Source organism: Cataglyphis hispanica, chromosome 21 (assembly GCF_021464435.1).
Source record: "Cataglyphis hispanica isolate Lineage 1 chromosome 21, ULB_Chis1_1.0, whole genome shotgun sequence".
Lineage (NCBI taxonomy): Eukaryota > Metazoa > Arthropoda > Insecta > Hymenoptera > Formicidae > Cataglyphis > Cataglyphis hispanica.
This window is the reverse complement of record NC_065974.1, coordinates 2,125,219-2,142,162: the sequence shown is the minus strand read 5'-3', so window position 1 is coordinate 2,142,162 and position 16,944 is coordinate 2,125,219. Positions and strand designations below refer to the sequence as shown.

Sequence of the window (16,944 nt, the reverse complement as noted above, 5' to 3'; positions counted from 1 at the left end):
TACTGTAAGAGATTATTTGTAGGATACAATTCTGGAATTGTCTTATTAAGACTATATTAAAGATTATCTCAAACTTTGCGTACAATATTAAAACGTGTAAAATTGGCGAGAGATGTTCTCAGTTAGATCGATTGCTACCTGGAAAGTTGTTTGCAAAATAATTTTCATCGATACTGACTACATATCTTGAATTGCTTTTCTCACTATATAAGTAGCCAATTGTCATTAATTAATCATGCGCATCGAGAACGTATACGTTACACTTCCTATCTATAAACACTTTTAGACCTTACATTGCATGTAAGGTGTTAATTAACGACAATTGTCTAGTAATAATTAAATTCAGTACATAATAAAGTATTAATTAGCAGTGAGAGTCAAGTGTAGAGCTCTTCCTAGCAATTGATTACATTTTTGAGATTGTTTAAGATAGTGTAGATAAAAGATATGTGTGTGCGTGTAAAAAGCGAATTTAATTCAATTTTGGATTTAATAGTGTCACAAAATGTAAATTTTTGTAAGTATTCTATATAAATGATTAACATTTAATAATTTATCTTGATTTAATGATCATAAATTTTATATATTAATTGATTTTGCTTTGCCTTTTATTTGTAATCCTTAATTATTATTGATTTTCATTTTTTGTTGCATGTTTTATAAAAAATAATCAAATATTAATTAAAAATTTAACTGCAAAAGACAAAATTTTTAATGTAATTTTAAAAAATTAATTGCATCAACTGGCATAAACAATAATAGATATATATGATATATAGAGTGTCCGGTAATATAATCATCACCTCTCGTGTGCAGACAGAGCGAGTTAAACCGAGTAGAAAAGTTTTTTATAAGTTTTCTATCGTTTTATAGTTTTCGCAATAATTAATAAGAAATTAATTTTAAAAAGTCGACCAATTCACGCGAGTAAAAAGGTGCGGCAAAAAGAGATGGAAATTATAAAGCTATCTCTTCGGAATCTTTTAATGTGCAAGTATTATTATAATCCTGCAATCCTATAACATAGCAGACATTTCATAAAAATACAACTGCGCAAAGTTTTACTATAGTTAAAACTTTTTTCTTCTACTCTTGACCCATTATAAGACGCACAAATGCCATGTATGAAAAAACAGTTGAGATATACTAAAACAATAAAAGAAAAAAACCTATATTATTAACTTATAATTCTAAGTACTTCTAATAACGGCGATTATTCATTTCAAAAAAAATCTCAGAAATAAACCATTATTTAAAGCAATTCTTATATTTATCATGCAATATATAATAAACATCAAAAAATAATTGTTAGAAAATATTCTCTTACCGACGCGTAATAATTCATAGATAAATTTGGTAATGCACATGGAATTGAAATAGTGACGGGATGTTGACTTCTTCGTATAACATGTACTAAAATCTTTCGCGTGGTCAAATCATTGTTGTACCATAGTGAATTATAGGCGGCAATCGCAATGTCACTACTCTAATAAAAATTTTTGAAAAACACGTTAATTGAAATATATTATATACATCTATATAGTATAATATATATATATATATATATATATATATATATATATATATATAATATTTATAATATTGTACAATCCACATTTTTTAAATAACTAACCGTGCTCATTACATTATCAGCTGGCCAGGCATACATATAAAGTTCTACAAAGCCGCAAAAAGATATCATAAGGAACGTCCATTTTACTGACCATGGTTGACGCTATTATGTGCAAATATCAGGATAAAATAATATTGTATATGTAAACATATATAATAACATATGTAATTATATTATACATTAAACAAATTTTATTTTAATAAATTTCATGGATATATGCATGTAATTAGAAGAGATAATGTGCTTTTCATAAAATTTCATTAAATGTAAAATTGTGCAATTTTATAGAGAACGCAAATTTTTTACGCAGAATGCGTAATAATTCTCGTTACAATATATATTACTTACGCTCATAAAGGTAAGATAACCGAATATTACAGCACCAGTACTGAAAGTTACGCATAATAGTGCTATATAACGTACGGCAAACGTCACTTCTTTTGCATATCTGCAAAAGGATATTCATATTCAGAAAATATAATTGTATTAATTTTTAATTGATATTATTGTGAAATTAATATACGATTAATGTATGGGCAATATTTCATATTTTATATATTTTTAGTTAGAAAATAGTTAAGTAGATGTGCGAAATTTCAAAATTTGTTAAATTGATATAGTAATAATGAAAACTCACAATAAATTGAAAACTAAAAAATTCGAGTCTGAAGAAAATTAGAAGAAAGCTAGGAAATTAAACAAAAATATATGTGTACATAATTCTTTTAATAAAAATGTATAAATATTGCCCATAACTCTAGTAATACTCTTAGAGCCGGTTGTTCCAACTTCTTGGTAAATTTACCCATCAATCACTCATTAGATAAATATTAATATAAATAAGAGATTTTAATTCGCTGGTTGCAATAGAGAATAAAATTATCTCTTGGTAATAACTATATAATGCTATATTTCTTTTCATATATAATTTTACATACTTGAGTAATATATAATGTTCTTGTGTATACTTTTTGAGCTCTTTCATATTCGTAATTGTACGAAATCGAATGGACAAAATATGGAACCTGGCTGCCACAAACCAAAGTAGAAGAGCAGGAAAAGTATTAGCGCTAACTTGTATCACACTTTGATAAGCAGTCAATATATGATGTGCGTAGATGAGAGTTTTCAATGGTTGATATTGTACATCGAATGGGTATTCTGCTTCACTGGGAAACGGTTGCAACGTAAATAATGGTGCGGCTATCACGCTAATACCTGTCAGTGCCAGCCAGCAAAGAATAATACCTGTAGCAAATATGCATGTATATGTATGTACACGTATACATATAAATGTATGTGTAAGATATAAATAAAAGTTAGGACATTATTTTAATAATATAAATATATGAAAAATTTTTATATTAATTATAAATATATGAATAAAGATTTAAATATTTTATTTAATGTATTTTTAATTTGTTTTAACGCGCAAAAGGTGCACTCAATTAATTGGAGATAAGAGAGAAGTTTATATGAAATATATAAATAATCATACGTTATATATCAGTTATACTTACCATAAAATAGTATGCATTTATCAACATATTGTTGAAAAATTTCTTTTTCATATTTTTGCGCTTGCTTGTAATAATTCTCCATTTCCGAAACAATATACTGCATATTTGTCAAAATTAATATTAATAATTACATTACTGTTTTATAAATGATATTATTATGAAAGTATTAAAATTATATTTTATGTCCAGCATCGATTTGTAATTTTTTTAATCTTATCTATTTGATTATATACGGGAAAATTGCAAAAGATAGCGCATAGAATATAAAAATAACTGTTTAAAAAATTATTTTATGAGACAAATAAATTTAATTATACGTACACATAAATATTTTACAATTTAGGACATACATTTTAGAAAAATAAAAATTATTAAAATTAAAAATGGTAAAAAAATAATTTTAATTATTTTTTTAAAAATGTAAATTTTGTCTTTTTATCTTACGATTAATCATCAACCATCTTTTGGAAAAATTATTGTTAGTAATTCACAAAAAAGAACGCGTCTTTTTTTACAATAGATGTATACATGAGTGTCTTATACCTGCAAACGTTTATCCTGCAACGCAAAAAGTATCAGTTGTAACGGAGCTTGGGAGACGGCGCTCAATTGGCATCCTAATTTCATCACAAGTAGCACGTCGTCGCTGTGTTTATAGAGAGTCCATGCCATCGCAACGATAAGTGTCATTGCATTTGCGCAACAAAAATATCGAAAAGCAGTGCGAAGGAGTCTTTGACGTTTCGTCGCGTTTGATGGCAGTGGCCAACAGCATGCGAATGTCAAATATATTCTCAAAAACACGAATATTTTACCCAGCGTTATTTTATTCTCCATAATAACACACGAAAGTGTTTCGGCAACTCACAATGGACATTCAAGTAGGCGTAATATGAACGTTAATTATCTTTGCATAACATTATTTATTCGTGTAAACACTGTAATGACACTGTCGTAAGGCGCCAAGCATTGTATATGTATTGCATAAAATATAAACAACATTACTTATTATATCCTATATTCGGAACATCGATTTTTGAGAGATTTCAATGTGTGTGATATTCTATTAAAAAAATTAAATTTATATTTATATTTTTTAATTTAAATTTATATTTATACTATTTAGATGACACTGATTACTCTTCTATAAACTAGTCTTTCAAAATTCAAATATTGAAAAAATAATAATATAATTAAATACAATTTGTAAGTATTGACAAAATCTAGTTTTAATATTGCAAGTTTCTTTAATTTTGATATTTTTATGCAATTATTTTTATGCAATGTTTTCATAAGTCACATATGTTAAAAATAATTCGAAGCACTGATACCTTTCGAAGTTGCAAAAGTTGTTTTACTTTCGGAAATGCGGGAGCCTATTTGTAAGACACTTAAATTGCTCATTTCTTATTAAGATTATTACACAGACAGATTATTATATCAGACTTCGAGAGAAGTTTCACGTATAATATTGCAGCAAAACAGCATTTATGCGAAACTGCTGACAATCTTAGTTGCTACGATTGATTATTACCTACAAAATTGTCTTTACAGAAGAATAATTTCCATCCGTATTGATCAAACACTTCGTCTTGAAATGCTTTTCCCACCACATAAGAAGTCATTAATTAATCATCGAACCTAACATTGGTTCAAACTGACAGGCACTTCCAGATGCTACATTGCGTTTATGTAATTGCAATATAATAGCATACATAACTGTCTAGTAATAATTAAATCCAACACAATGTACTATAATTAGCAACGAAGCGGAATTACAGAGTTTCTCGTGATAATACAAGCTATTATAACAAGCGCACTACTTGACATAAGGTAAAGCAAATTCAAATCGATAGTAATATGATATAGATGGAGGAAGAATTTATATAATTTATTATATATTACTATAATATGCAGATCTTATTTTTTAGAAATCCACTTTTTAATAATTGATAGATATAATTATTATACAAGAAATATTTTATTTTACTAAGTGTATCCGCATCGTATAATCAATCATCTTCCTCAAGTATAACTCGAAACGTGGCTAGGTAAGAGAAAGCAGTCGAGACGTACTAAAAATGTTTTAAAAATTATAAATGTTTGATTTTGATAATTAATTGTATTGTTTATTAACTTATTTAAACTCTTATTTAACTTTTTTAAAATTTTGTCACAAGCAAACTGATATATAAATATATATTTATTTATATTTTTGTTATATATAAAAATAGGATATATCTGTAGAATATAATTAACAAAAATATATATAAAAATAACTCTTTCTCTAAACTTATTTCTATCTATATTTTTAAAATAAAAACAAATAAAAGTATTTGTGCAAGATAATTTAGTACATGTTTCAAGCATGTATTTCGTTAAATAAATAATGCATTAAATAATGCAAAAATAATGTCCATATTTATAATAAAAACATAACAAAAATATATAATAAAATCAGTGACTCACTGAGGCATAATAATTTAACGAAACAGTCGGTAGCATGCAGGGTACGTTTACAGCTATAGGTTCTTGGCCACGTAATAAAATGTGCACAAAATTCTTTTGAAAATCAACCTTCCCGTTATACCACATTGAGTCATACGTAGCGTGAGTAATATCAGTGCTCTAAAATATTAATTTTAAATATATATATATATATATATATATATATATATATATATATCATATCTTTTTATCGCGTATCTTTACATCTATAAATGTAACTTACTGCACTTAGCAGATGGTCAGCTGGCCACGCGCACAAATATACTTTTGCGAGAGATGAAATAAAGAAGATTAAAAATGTTGCTTTTACCGATATTGGTTGTCGCTAGTAAAAGAGAAAATTATAATAAACGATGTATAGATAATTTTTATATTATATTTCTGCTTTGTCAAATAATGTAAAGATGTTTTCTAAACTACACGATGCGTATGAGAGTTATTTCGTATAAGTATAGTGCAAGCATGTGTGAAAGAAAAAACTTGTTAGATTAATGTTAAAAGAGCTTTTTGTTTAGTGCTTAATAAATAAGAAATGCAAAAATATATTTTTATAAAATATACATTTTCATTAAATAAGAATAATAATTATACTCACGCTTAGAAAAGTGCAGCCAGTAAATATGATAACTATTGTACTAACAGCCAGCGACGCCAACATCACATATCGAACAGAAAGAGTTACTTTCTTTCCATACCTGAAATAATACATCTATTTTTCAAAATTTTATAACGTAATTATGCAACTAAAAATATTTTATAATATTAAAGCAATAAAAATGTATGTTGTGTATTTTTTCGATAGAAAATATCGTGCGAATAAAACCAAAAAAATTACTTGCTTGGAAAAATTATTTTTTGTAAAGATAATTTTATTTAAAAACAAGTAATTAATCTATTATTTCCAATCATTGTCCAAGAAATTTAATTATTTGTATAAAGAATTTATTGTAGTGTCTTTCACAGAGTTTTATTACTCATATTATTCTCTATACTTATATTTACTCCATACTTTATATTTATATTCAATGCAAAACATTGTCGTGTCTTTTTATATTTGGTGCATCTATTTCTTACATTTTTAATGTCTCATATTTATTTCATATACTTTTTCAAATTAAAGGAAAGGAGACAATGAAAAGATAGGAAAAAACAAAACAAAGAAAAGCGACAAATGGTAAGAAAAGACACAGTGCAATAAAAAAAATAAAAACATTAATATAAGATATATAATATAACATTGGCTATTATTTACCAGAGTAATTCTTGATGTTCTTCTATACATGCACGTAGCTCGGCAAATTTCGTGACTGCTCGAAATCTGCTGGATAAAATATCACATCTCGCTGATACAAACCACAATAAAAGAGCGATGAAAATATTTGCGCATACCTGCGTATAACTTTGATATATAAGTAGTACGTGATGTAAATAAATGATAATCTTCAAAGGTTGGTAGTCCACGGAAAACGGATATTCTATGTCGATAGGAAACGGATGCGGTTCTACGACAGGACTAAGGATAAGAAGTAGAGCGGTAACAGTAAAACCGCAAATTGAACATACATAAATTGATTTACAACTATCAATATATTGGTGAAAAACATTCCTCTCTTTTGGTTTCGCATGTTTACAATAATCTTCCAATTCATAAATCACATACTGTAATTCAATCATGATATTAGATGAGCAGTAATATTTATGACATGAACAAAAATATGATTGCGTATTACTTTGTACATAATATAATTTAAATTTTATATTAACTAATTTTTTTCATTTGTACAGAAATATGTTTGTGTGTATATGTATATGTGAATAATCTCAAAATTTAATTTTTACAGAAAATCAAAACAATGATATAAATCAAATAATAAATAATGTATTTTTTTTAATATTAGACATATAATATTATTAATGAGTTGTTAATAATTTAATTCAAAACTTGAATAAATGAATTAAATAAAGATAAAATATTATGATTTTGCAAAAAATAAGAATATAAATAAATACATAAGTAAATATATATACATTTTTCTATTCTTTTACTATTAAACTGTGCGTGTCAAAAATAATATTCTTTAGCTTACCTGGAGACGATCGTATTGCATCGAGAAGCAAAATATTTGTAATGGAACCTCTGTAGTGGTGCATAACTCGCAGCATAATTTCATTATCAAAAATAAATCTGATCGATTAGTATAAATTGTATATATTATCGCAACCACCATGATCAATCCGTGCAAGATAGAAAGACAGCGAAATATTTTGTTACGTATTTTTTCCCATTTTGTAGCAGTTGGTGGTAATGGCCAGCAACATGCAAATAACAAATCGGCCTTCAAAAACGAGATAAGTTTCTCTATTGTCAGTGTATTTGCCATTACAAATGTTAAGTCTATTCTCTTATGTTATCATGCATATGATTTGAACTGACTTCATCGAAAGGTAGCTTGTGGACTTGGCGCAGGATACGTATTATATTTAATTTACTATTCATACGTATACCACACAATGTGCTGTAAGCACAAAATATTTTAGATAACGTAATGCACGTAATTCCTCTCATGCACATTTCCTGCTTTGCAGTTTTGCTTCTGGCAGAGTCATGTGTGTAAGTTCACAAATTATTCAAGCTAGCGAATTATAATGTATCGCCGCTATTGTAATGGTCAGCCCTATTGTAATGGTACAATTATTTTCTTACTTCCCTAGGCGTAATCTTGATTACCATAGGCATAAAATGGGGGATAAGAGAGAGCAGTATAAAGCAAAATACAAGATAGTCATAAATAACACCATCACTACAATAGTATAGTACAAAATTAGTGTGTTGTCATAATTTTTTTTGAAATATATTATAATTTCTTATAATTTCTTTTGGAAAGTTTACCTAACATATGTTTGATGTATTTTATTGTGTGTGTGATTTTCTTTGATAAAAATTATTATTAATTTTTTTGAATTTTTTATATTTATAAATTTACAACTTTATTTATAGAGGAATGTAGTAAAAATAATTCTCAAATTATTTTGTCGTTTACATTTACATTTATTGTTAGATTGCTTAATTTTAAACAATGTATTTTTTATTGTCATATATACCTACTAATATTAATATATTTATTTTTACTATATCTATAAAAATTGTAGTAAAAATCAATTAATATGCAAGTAAAAAGTAAGAAATATAAAAAAAATGGTTATATTATTTATTAATCTATCAATTTATCTAGTGCATTTAGATGCAATTAGAAAATAAAATAACAGCAAAAAACTTAATTAAATTAATAATTATTTTTATTAATACACAAAATTTTATTTCCATGTACAACATTGGTGCTTTTCGTTTAATTTCTTATACAATCAAAAAAATCTAAGGAAACTAATTTTCGTTTTGCATTATCCTGTGTTATCTTCAGAAAGAATTATTCGAAATGTTGTCAGAAAAGAGAATGCCATTGAGACGTACTGCAAAATTATTTAAAAAATCTTTTAAATACAAATACATAGCAAAATTTATATATATATATATATATATATATATATATATATATAAATTATCAATACTCATAAAATAAAAAATAAAATAGAAAATGAAAATACAAGTACAAAGATTTAAAAAATAATCAAAATCATATTAACAAGAAGTGACTAGTATAATGAAAAGTAAGGTGTTTCTCTTACAGAGGTATAATGTTGAAAAGTTAAAGCTGCTAGTAAGCCAGGAACTGTTATAATTACAGGTTGTTGACAACGGAGCAAAACGTACAACATAATCTTCTGTGAATTAATTTCATGTTCATACCATAACGAATCATGTGCAGCATCCCCGATGTCTGAACTCTATGCAAAATATTTTTTTAAGGTCTTTGAATAGCACTGTAGCAGGCATTTATATTTGTTTCGATTGATTAATTTTATCAAAACTTACTATAGTCATCAAATAATCAGCCGGCCAAGCGCATAAAAATACCTTCATCAATGATGAAATACATACGACAATAAACTCTGCTTTTGCGGATAACGGTAGCCGCTATATAAAAAAATGTCGGGTGTATTATCGACAAAAATTATAATAACATTATAAAAATGTCACTAATATATAATGTTGATCTTGAGATAATAAAAAATAAAATGTGAATATCTGAGTATATTAACGTTTTATTTTTTTCTTTTGTATTCGCTTTGTTTTTATTCTTATTTGGAAAAATTTTTTAAATTTCTCTTTAAACGTTTAATTTTTTTTTACCGTAGAGAATTCATTTTTTTCTTACTTAAAAAACAAAATATTCTAATATAAGGAATATACACACACGCTGAGAATCGTAACACCGCCAAATACTAGTGAATAGGTGCTACTACCGAGCAACGATAACACTACATACGAAATAGATAAACTCATTTCTTGCGCAAACCTATAACAATAGATTATATAATAGTAATTTTGTAACTAATTAATTAAATATGGCAAATTTTTTAAATATATTTTCATATAATATAAAACTATATAAACACCATATATGACATTACATTTCAAAAATTTGTTCACATTGTACAATTTTTTGATAGTTTAATATGTAATATAAAATATGTTTGTAAAAAAAACATTTAATGGCTATATAAAAATAAATGTTAAACACAAGATTAATAAACGCAACATTAATCAAAGATGATAAATGATTAGATTAATAGTTTAAATTTAATATGAACTGACATACTGTAAGAGTTCTTGATGTTCTTTGATACATTTTCTCCAGTCGGAGTAGTTCGTAGCTGTGCGAAACTTTTGGGACAAGATTTCAAACCGCGCAGATGTAAACCATAGTAAAAGAGCAAGAAAAACGTTAGAGCTCACTTGGCAATAAGCTTAATATATTCCGAACGTATGATGCAAATACACGATTGCTCGCAATGGCTGGTGATCAACGGCAAATGGATATTTTATTACAAGCGGTAACGAATTAAGTCCAAAAAATAGTGGCTCCAAAATTGAATTGAAGAGCGCTAGGGTAATCATGCCTAATATCGTTATGTAAAAGTATATGTATTTATCAATGTATTTTTGAAATACATCCCTCTCTTCTGGTTTCGCCTGGCGATAATAATTTTCCATTTTGAAAATTACTACCTACACAATTAAAAAAGCGATATTTAATTTAAGATATGTTTCATTTGTTAAAATTAAATTTTACATAAGAAAAATACAAAAATTTTCAATTGATATATCTCAGAAATAATTAATAAAAAAATTTAACGACTTTTGTGACGTAACATTGATATGATTTTTGATTGCAATAATACGAATAAAATTAGAAAACTTAATCCACAATTTCAAAATATAAAAAATGCCAATACAGAACATATACGACATATTTTTTTTAATTAATTTTTTTAATTAAATTCATTGCCATCTATTTTTTTATTATTTTATAATTTTTAACATTAAATATTTTGATGATAAAGCCATATAAATTAATGTTCTATTAAATATATGTACTATGCTTTACATATTTAGTATTATTAAAATAATTGATAAAAAAAAGGAAAAATTATAAAATATAAAAAAAAATATATACATAATATTGAAATTAAACACATAAAATAGAAATGCAACATTATATTGCATAAAAAAATTGCATAAATAATGAATGAAAATTAGAATAATAATTATTTGATTAGTAATAATTATTAAATGATTTCTAGTTTCTTACTTGCAAACGGTCGTGCTGCAAAGTAAACAACAGTATTTGCAGCGGAACTTCAGATAATAAACCCACTGCGACGCTTGATTGCATAAACATTTGAACATTATCAATACGATAAATAATTGTATATATTAATTCGATAATTAACAATATTCCGTGCAAGCTTGAGACTAGACGAAATATTTTATCACAAATAATTTGAAATCTTGTTGCGTCTCGCGATACTGGCCAACAACAGGCAAATAATAAATCCACTTTCAGAAATGCAATAACTTTCTCTAACGTAACTTTCCTCATAATAATTGAGGCTGCCTTTTTCGATAAGCAATTATATGTTCCGATTGAATTGTTTCAACCGGAATTGTCCTTGCAGTATTCTTACAATCTTATGAAGAAGTTCATGTAAAATAACTTACTTCGTAAAGATAAAAAAAATCAAGAAAACTTCAAGGAGCTATCACATTAAAAAGAAAAATACGCTCTCTCTTGTATGCCAAATGCATTAAATATTACAAAATGCATGTTATTACATTTAGATGAGATTATACTTACTGATTATTACTTAGTCTTATTTTCCTATCTTTAGAGCTTATGCGTGAACGTATGTATTAATAAATTATGCAGATGGTTTAGAAATATAACGGCTATAACGTGCAATAGTAGTTTCCTTTATCTTGAATTATTATCATAATAATGTTTCTCTTGCTACATTGAGTGAAATAGTATCGCGTGGAAATAGAAATGCAGACATGCAGAAGAGAATTTTATTAAAGTGTAAATATTACTTTATTCGATTTTTGCAACATCTATTAAATAATTTTTAAATGTAGGGAAAAAACAAGAGAAATATTAGATAGCTCAAAACTTGTAACAAACAAAAAATATCTATTTAATACTTGTAAAGAATATTGTAATATATTTAAACAAAAGAATAAAAACTAAAACATAATAAAATTTTTAATGTTTTACTGTAAAGTAATAATTAGATTGAAAATTGTAAATACGATATTTAAATTTTATTTGTTTTATTTATATAAAACAAATAAAACAAAGAAAAATAAAATATAAATAAGATAAAATAAAATATAGATAAGAACACTATTTCTGGATGAAAATAAAAGTTTATATTTTCGTCCAATATAAATCAAATATATTTTGTTTCATTTATATTTATAATTACTGTTTTATATTTTTTCTATTTATACTAAATTTGTTAATAATATTTTATTTATTGCATTAATGCAAAAAGGTTAAATAGAAAGATAAACTTAATAAAGTTAAACTGTGCAATTCATAAATTTTGATCAAGATTGTGGATGAAGTTAAGAAAATAATTATTACAATTTATTTGCGTATAATTGTTTTAATATTTTACTCTAAACAAACAATATATTCTTTTATATTATTAACTATAGAGATAAAGTAGTTCTCTTTTACGAAATTTAGTAAATTCTTTTAAATTATACTTTATCATCGTCAGAAAGAATTATTCGAAACGTTGTTAAATACGAAAAGGCCGTCGAAAGATACTGCAAAATTATTAAAATTAATTTGTAAATTTAAGTGGATTGTGCTTAAAACTATAACAATACTAATAATACTATAAATAATTTTTCTGGAATCACAATAAATAAAGTTTTTCTTTTTTTTTTGGTATAAGTAATTATGTTTTCTTTAGTTCTATCATGAATTACGATGCACATTCTACATGTAATTAAAATAATATTGCAGAATGTATTATCTCACACAGGCATAATGTTGAAAAGATAAAGCTTTTAATAATCCGGGAACAGATATAACTACACCTCGTTGACACCGGAGCAAAGTGTATAGCATAATCTTTCGTGAATCAATGCTTTGATTATACCATAATGAATTATAAGCTGCCTCAGCAATGTTAGAACTCTGAAATACGATTTAAAAATACAATCATTATATTTTGCATAATATTTTCTAATAATTTTATCCATTTAAATTTACTGTTCTCATTAGATACTCAGCTGGCCAGGCACATAAAAGTACTTTTGTCAATGATGTGGAGCATACGATTATATATTGAATTTTTACGGGTAGCGGGAATCGCTATTTATAAATGTTGGATAAAATGTATTAATTAAATTTTATTTAACAGTGTTGATTAACGATTGTAATAAAAAATCTAAATACACACGCTGAGAAATGTAACGCCACCGAACACTAGCGTTACAGTACTAACACCGAGCGATGATAACACTACGTGGGCGATGGAATTGCTCATTTCTGTGGCATATCTGTAACGATATTTATTTTAATACTTAAGAATTTCATGGTTAATTAAATCATATGAAAAAAAAAACATTGTAATAAGAAATTGCTTTAAACATAATTTTACATTAATACAAAATTTTCATTATATCACCAAAAAGTCATGGAATAATAATTCCAGGAAATTATTTCGGAAAGAAGTTTTTACAAACATTAAATTCATTTCTTTGACACATCTAATATATTTTTTTGGTGATATATTTTCAGAACATTAGAAACAATAAAAATTCTTAGAATGGTCAGAGTAAAAGAGACCTCTGATATAATAATTAATAGAAATCAAAATTATAAAGTGTCAAATTTAATGCAAAATTTATTTCTATAAAACTATAAAATTGATCGACTTACACTGAAATTTTATGCTAATCATAATTTTTAATTATTACCTTAAGATTTCTTGATGTTCCTGTATATATGTTTTCCATTCAGAATACTTCGTGATCGTACGGAATTTGTTGGACAAAATCTCGAAACGTGCCGTCGTAAACCATAATAAAAGAGCGAGAAAAACATTAGCGCTTACTTGACAAGAGACTTGATACATACCGAGTGCTTGATGAAAATAAATTATTGCTGTCATCGGTTGATAATCAACGCGAAATGGATATTCTATCTCTAGCGGAAACATACGAGATCGAATCAGTGGCACTAAAAGTGAACCAACTAAAGATGCAGCAGTCAAAGTCAAGGTAGTTCCATACAGTAATATATATTTATTAATATATTGTTGAAACACATTCTTCTCCTCAGCATTTGCTCGTTTATAACAATCTTCCATTGTACAAATTACACTCTGTAAGTTTCGAATGAGAGTGAAAAAGATATAATTATTAATTTTTTATGTACTTAGACATTAGATGAGAACATTGTTGGTATAGAAGACATTTAATTTATTCGTTATATTTTATTTATTTTTATATATAAAATATAAAGTAGGTAGAGAAACATAGTACAATCAAAAAGAATTGATTCTTTATTAAACATAAATCAAAAATATTGAATAAAATTTTTTTGTAAGAAATTTTATTTTTAAGAAAATTAAGTAAAAATTAAAAATTAACATTTTTTTATTATATATTTAAATGATTTCCACACTCTATATATCTTTTTCAAAATAGATTATGTGACTCGGATCAATAAAATTTTCCTTATTTAAATTAGGATAATATTCAGTGATTTATGCCATACATAGCCTATAATAATTTATTATTTCGCTAAATTTATTATACACGTTCTATATATGCTTAATTGTATTTATATAAGTAAAAGAATGTAAATAATATCATTTTGTCAATTAAAATTTTAAAATAGTTTTAATAATACAAAATTCCAATATATTAATAATTGTAAAAATAATGGTATATTACATATTAATCTGTAAAAATTTTTTAAAAGCTTATAATAGTAATGTCTATAGTAAATATTGTATATATGTATAGAATTTAAAAAATCATAACTGTACTTATAACATTATTGCATATATACATTACACAATCATATTACACATGTATAAAATAAGAATAAATATTTTTGTTTTAATTACTGAAACCAGTCTCCAAAATGACCATAATCTTAATCTTGACATATATGTATTGTCAAAATTACAATTCTGACAATGAGTAATTTTTAAAAAGTTTTTGCAACCGTACAATATTTATCTAAAAGTTATTAACAAATAAATGTTTAATTTTTAAACATTTTTAATGATTAAAAAAAAACTGAGAAATCTGTAATTACACAGATCCATGTGTGGTTTTGCAACTATCCACAATGCGAGATCTACCTCACATCATCCGGTGTTTTCACTGCGCGCGAAACAAAATATAATAATACAGTTCGATATGTGTGGGTTTGCGTGCACTCTTGTCCCTCCATCGAAAGGTCTCATTAAATAAATAATAGATGCGCAGGCTAAAACCTTTTGAAGGTTTTTTAAAGTTGTAACATATGTCATGTTAACATATGTCAAGATAAAAATTGGAATAATTAAAAATTCTTCCGATAATCTCGAAATATTTATATTTATTTTATGTATGCAACATGGTTATATTGTGCAATATACATATATATATATATATATATATATATATATATATATATATATATGCATAATAAAATGATTATATAAGGAATTAATACAATTTTCTTATTTTATTGTTATGTATAATAAAATTATCTATGTAATGTATATGTACGTGCAAAAATGTTTTGTGTACAAAATATTAATACAAAATACTTATTTTCTGTGCAGTGTATATATTATTGATTAATACATAAAGATAACTGCTGTTTCTCTTACTTGTAAGCGATCATGCTGTTGAGTAAATAAAAATATCTGCAATGGAACCTCACAAAAGATACCTAATGCACAAGCTAATTGCATAATTAAGTATACATTATCAAGATGATTACTGATCGAATATATTAATTCAATAATTATAAATGCACCGTTTACGCCTGATAAGAATCGAAATATTCTGTCACGAATTATCTGAAACTTCGTGGCAGTTGGTGGTAGAGGCCAACAACAAGCAAACATTAAATCCACCTTAAGAAAAGCAATAATTTTATCCAGCGTCGGTGCAGCTCTCATAATAACTATTACTGCATTTTCTTTCACATGCGTGTTAAAACCGCAACTATCCTTGTGCTTTTCTCACGATTTTACAAAAAATTGTAGCACGAAGAAAGAAATTCCAAGAAAATATGAGATAAGATTGTACAGTATAAAACAGTAATAACATTAATATATCTTGAATAAAATATTAAGGCATTTATTATTTCTTTCAATTACTTTTTCTTTGCTTTCAACACTGCTGTGCAAGCCTAAGAATAAATAAATTATAAGATTGGGGAGAAATTTTACCGATGTACAATGCTACGCGTTCTATAGTAGTTATTTCATGCTTGAATTATTGTGAGAACTACTATGTAATCTGCGTGTGTTTGAAATAATATTGTATAAAAGAAATGCGCGTAATAAGAATATAGAACTCGTGTTTCAATTAAACGCTGCGCAACTAAAAAATGTACATGGTTGCGTAAGTTGAAAAAAGGACGGTGACTATGTTTAACTAAAATTATTTTTTAAACTATCTATAGCACTGTAAGATTTATAACTTTTGCATACATTATTATTTTATTAACTAAAAACTTTATGCAAAACATTTGAAAAATAATATAAGCAAAGTGCGAATATCAAATTTATAAAGATTTACAAGATATTTTATATATTTATTTTCTTCTACGTGAGAAACATTACCATAATTGACAC

The 16,944-nt window shown here is 25.8% G+C and overlaps 3 protein-coding genes and 1 pseudogene across 3 annotated transcripts; all 4 read right to left on the bottom strand.

Annotated features, from left to right (window-relative positions):
- Positions 1-1,086: 1,086 nt before the first annotated feature.
- Positions 1,087-4,508, bottom strand: LOC126857323 (odorant receptor 22c-like). Its single transcript, XM_050606643.1, has 8 exons — positions 4,485-4,508; positions 3,697-4,091; positions 3,154-3,250; positions 2,572-2,881; positions 1,982-2,081; positions 1,634-1,735; positions 1,328-1,486; positions 1,087-1,146 (listed from the first exon to the last, which is right to left on the bottom strand). The coding sequence occupies exons 2-8, from the start codon at positions 3,988-3,990 to the stop codon at positions 1,087-1,089; spliced, it is 1,122 nt and encodes a 373-aa protein (XP_050462600.1). The 5' UTR covers positions 3,991-4,091; positions 4,485-4,508.
- A 657-nt stretch (positions 4,509-5,165) lies between these two features.
- Positions 5,166-7,832, bottom strand: LOC126857326 (odorant receptor 49b-like). The gene is made up of 6 exons (XM_050606648.1): positions 7,749-7,832; positions 6,914-7,320; positions 6,257-6,356; positions 5,885-5,986; positions 5,623-5,781; positions 5,166-5,228 (listed from the first exon to the last, which is right to left on the bottom strand). Exons 1-6 carry the CDS (start codon positions 7,830-7,832, stop codon positions 5,166-5,168), a joined length of 915 nt encoding a protein of 304 aa, XP_050462605.1.
- A 1,165-nt stretch (positions 7,833-8,997) lies between these two features.
- Positions 8,998-11,462, bottom strand: LOC126857488 (odorant receptor Or2-like; annotated as a pseudogene).
- A 1,334-nt stretch (positions 11,463-12,796) lies between these two features.
- Positions 12,797-16,339, bottom strand: LOC126857319 (uncharacterized). Its single transcript, XM_050606639.1, has 6 exons — positions 15,970-16,339; positions 14,057-14,463; positions 13,537-13,636; positions 13,347-13,448; positions 13,113-13,271; positions 12,797-12,895 (listed from the first exon to the last, which is right to left on the bottom strand). Exons 1-6 carry the CDS (start codon positions 16,261-16,263, stop codon positions 12,827-12,829), a joined length of 1,131 nt encoding a protein of 376 aa, XP_050462596.1. The 5' UTR covers positions 16,264-16,339; the 3' UTR covers positions 12,797-12,826.
- Positions 16,340-16,944: the final 605 nt, after the last annotated feature.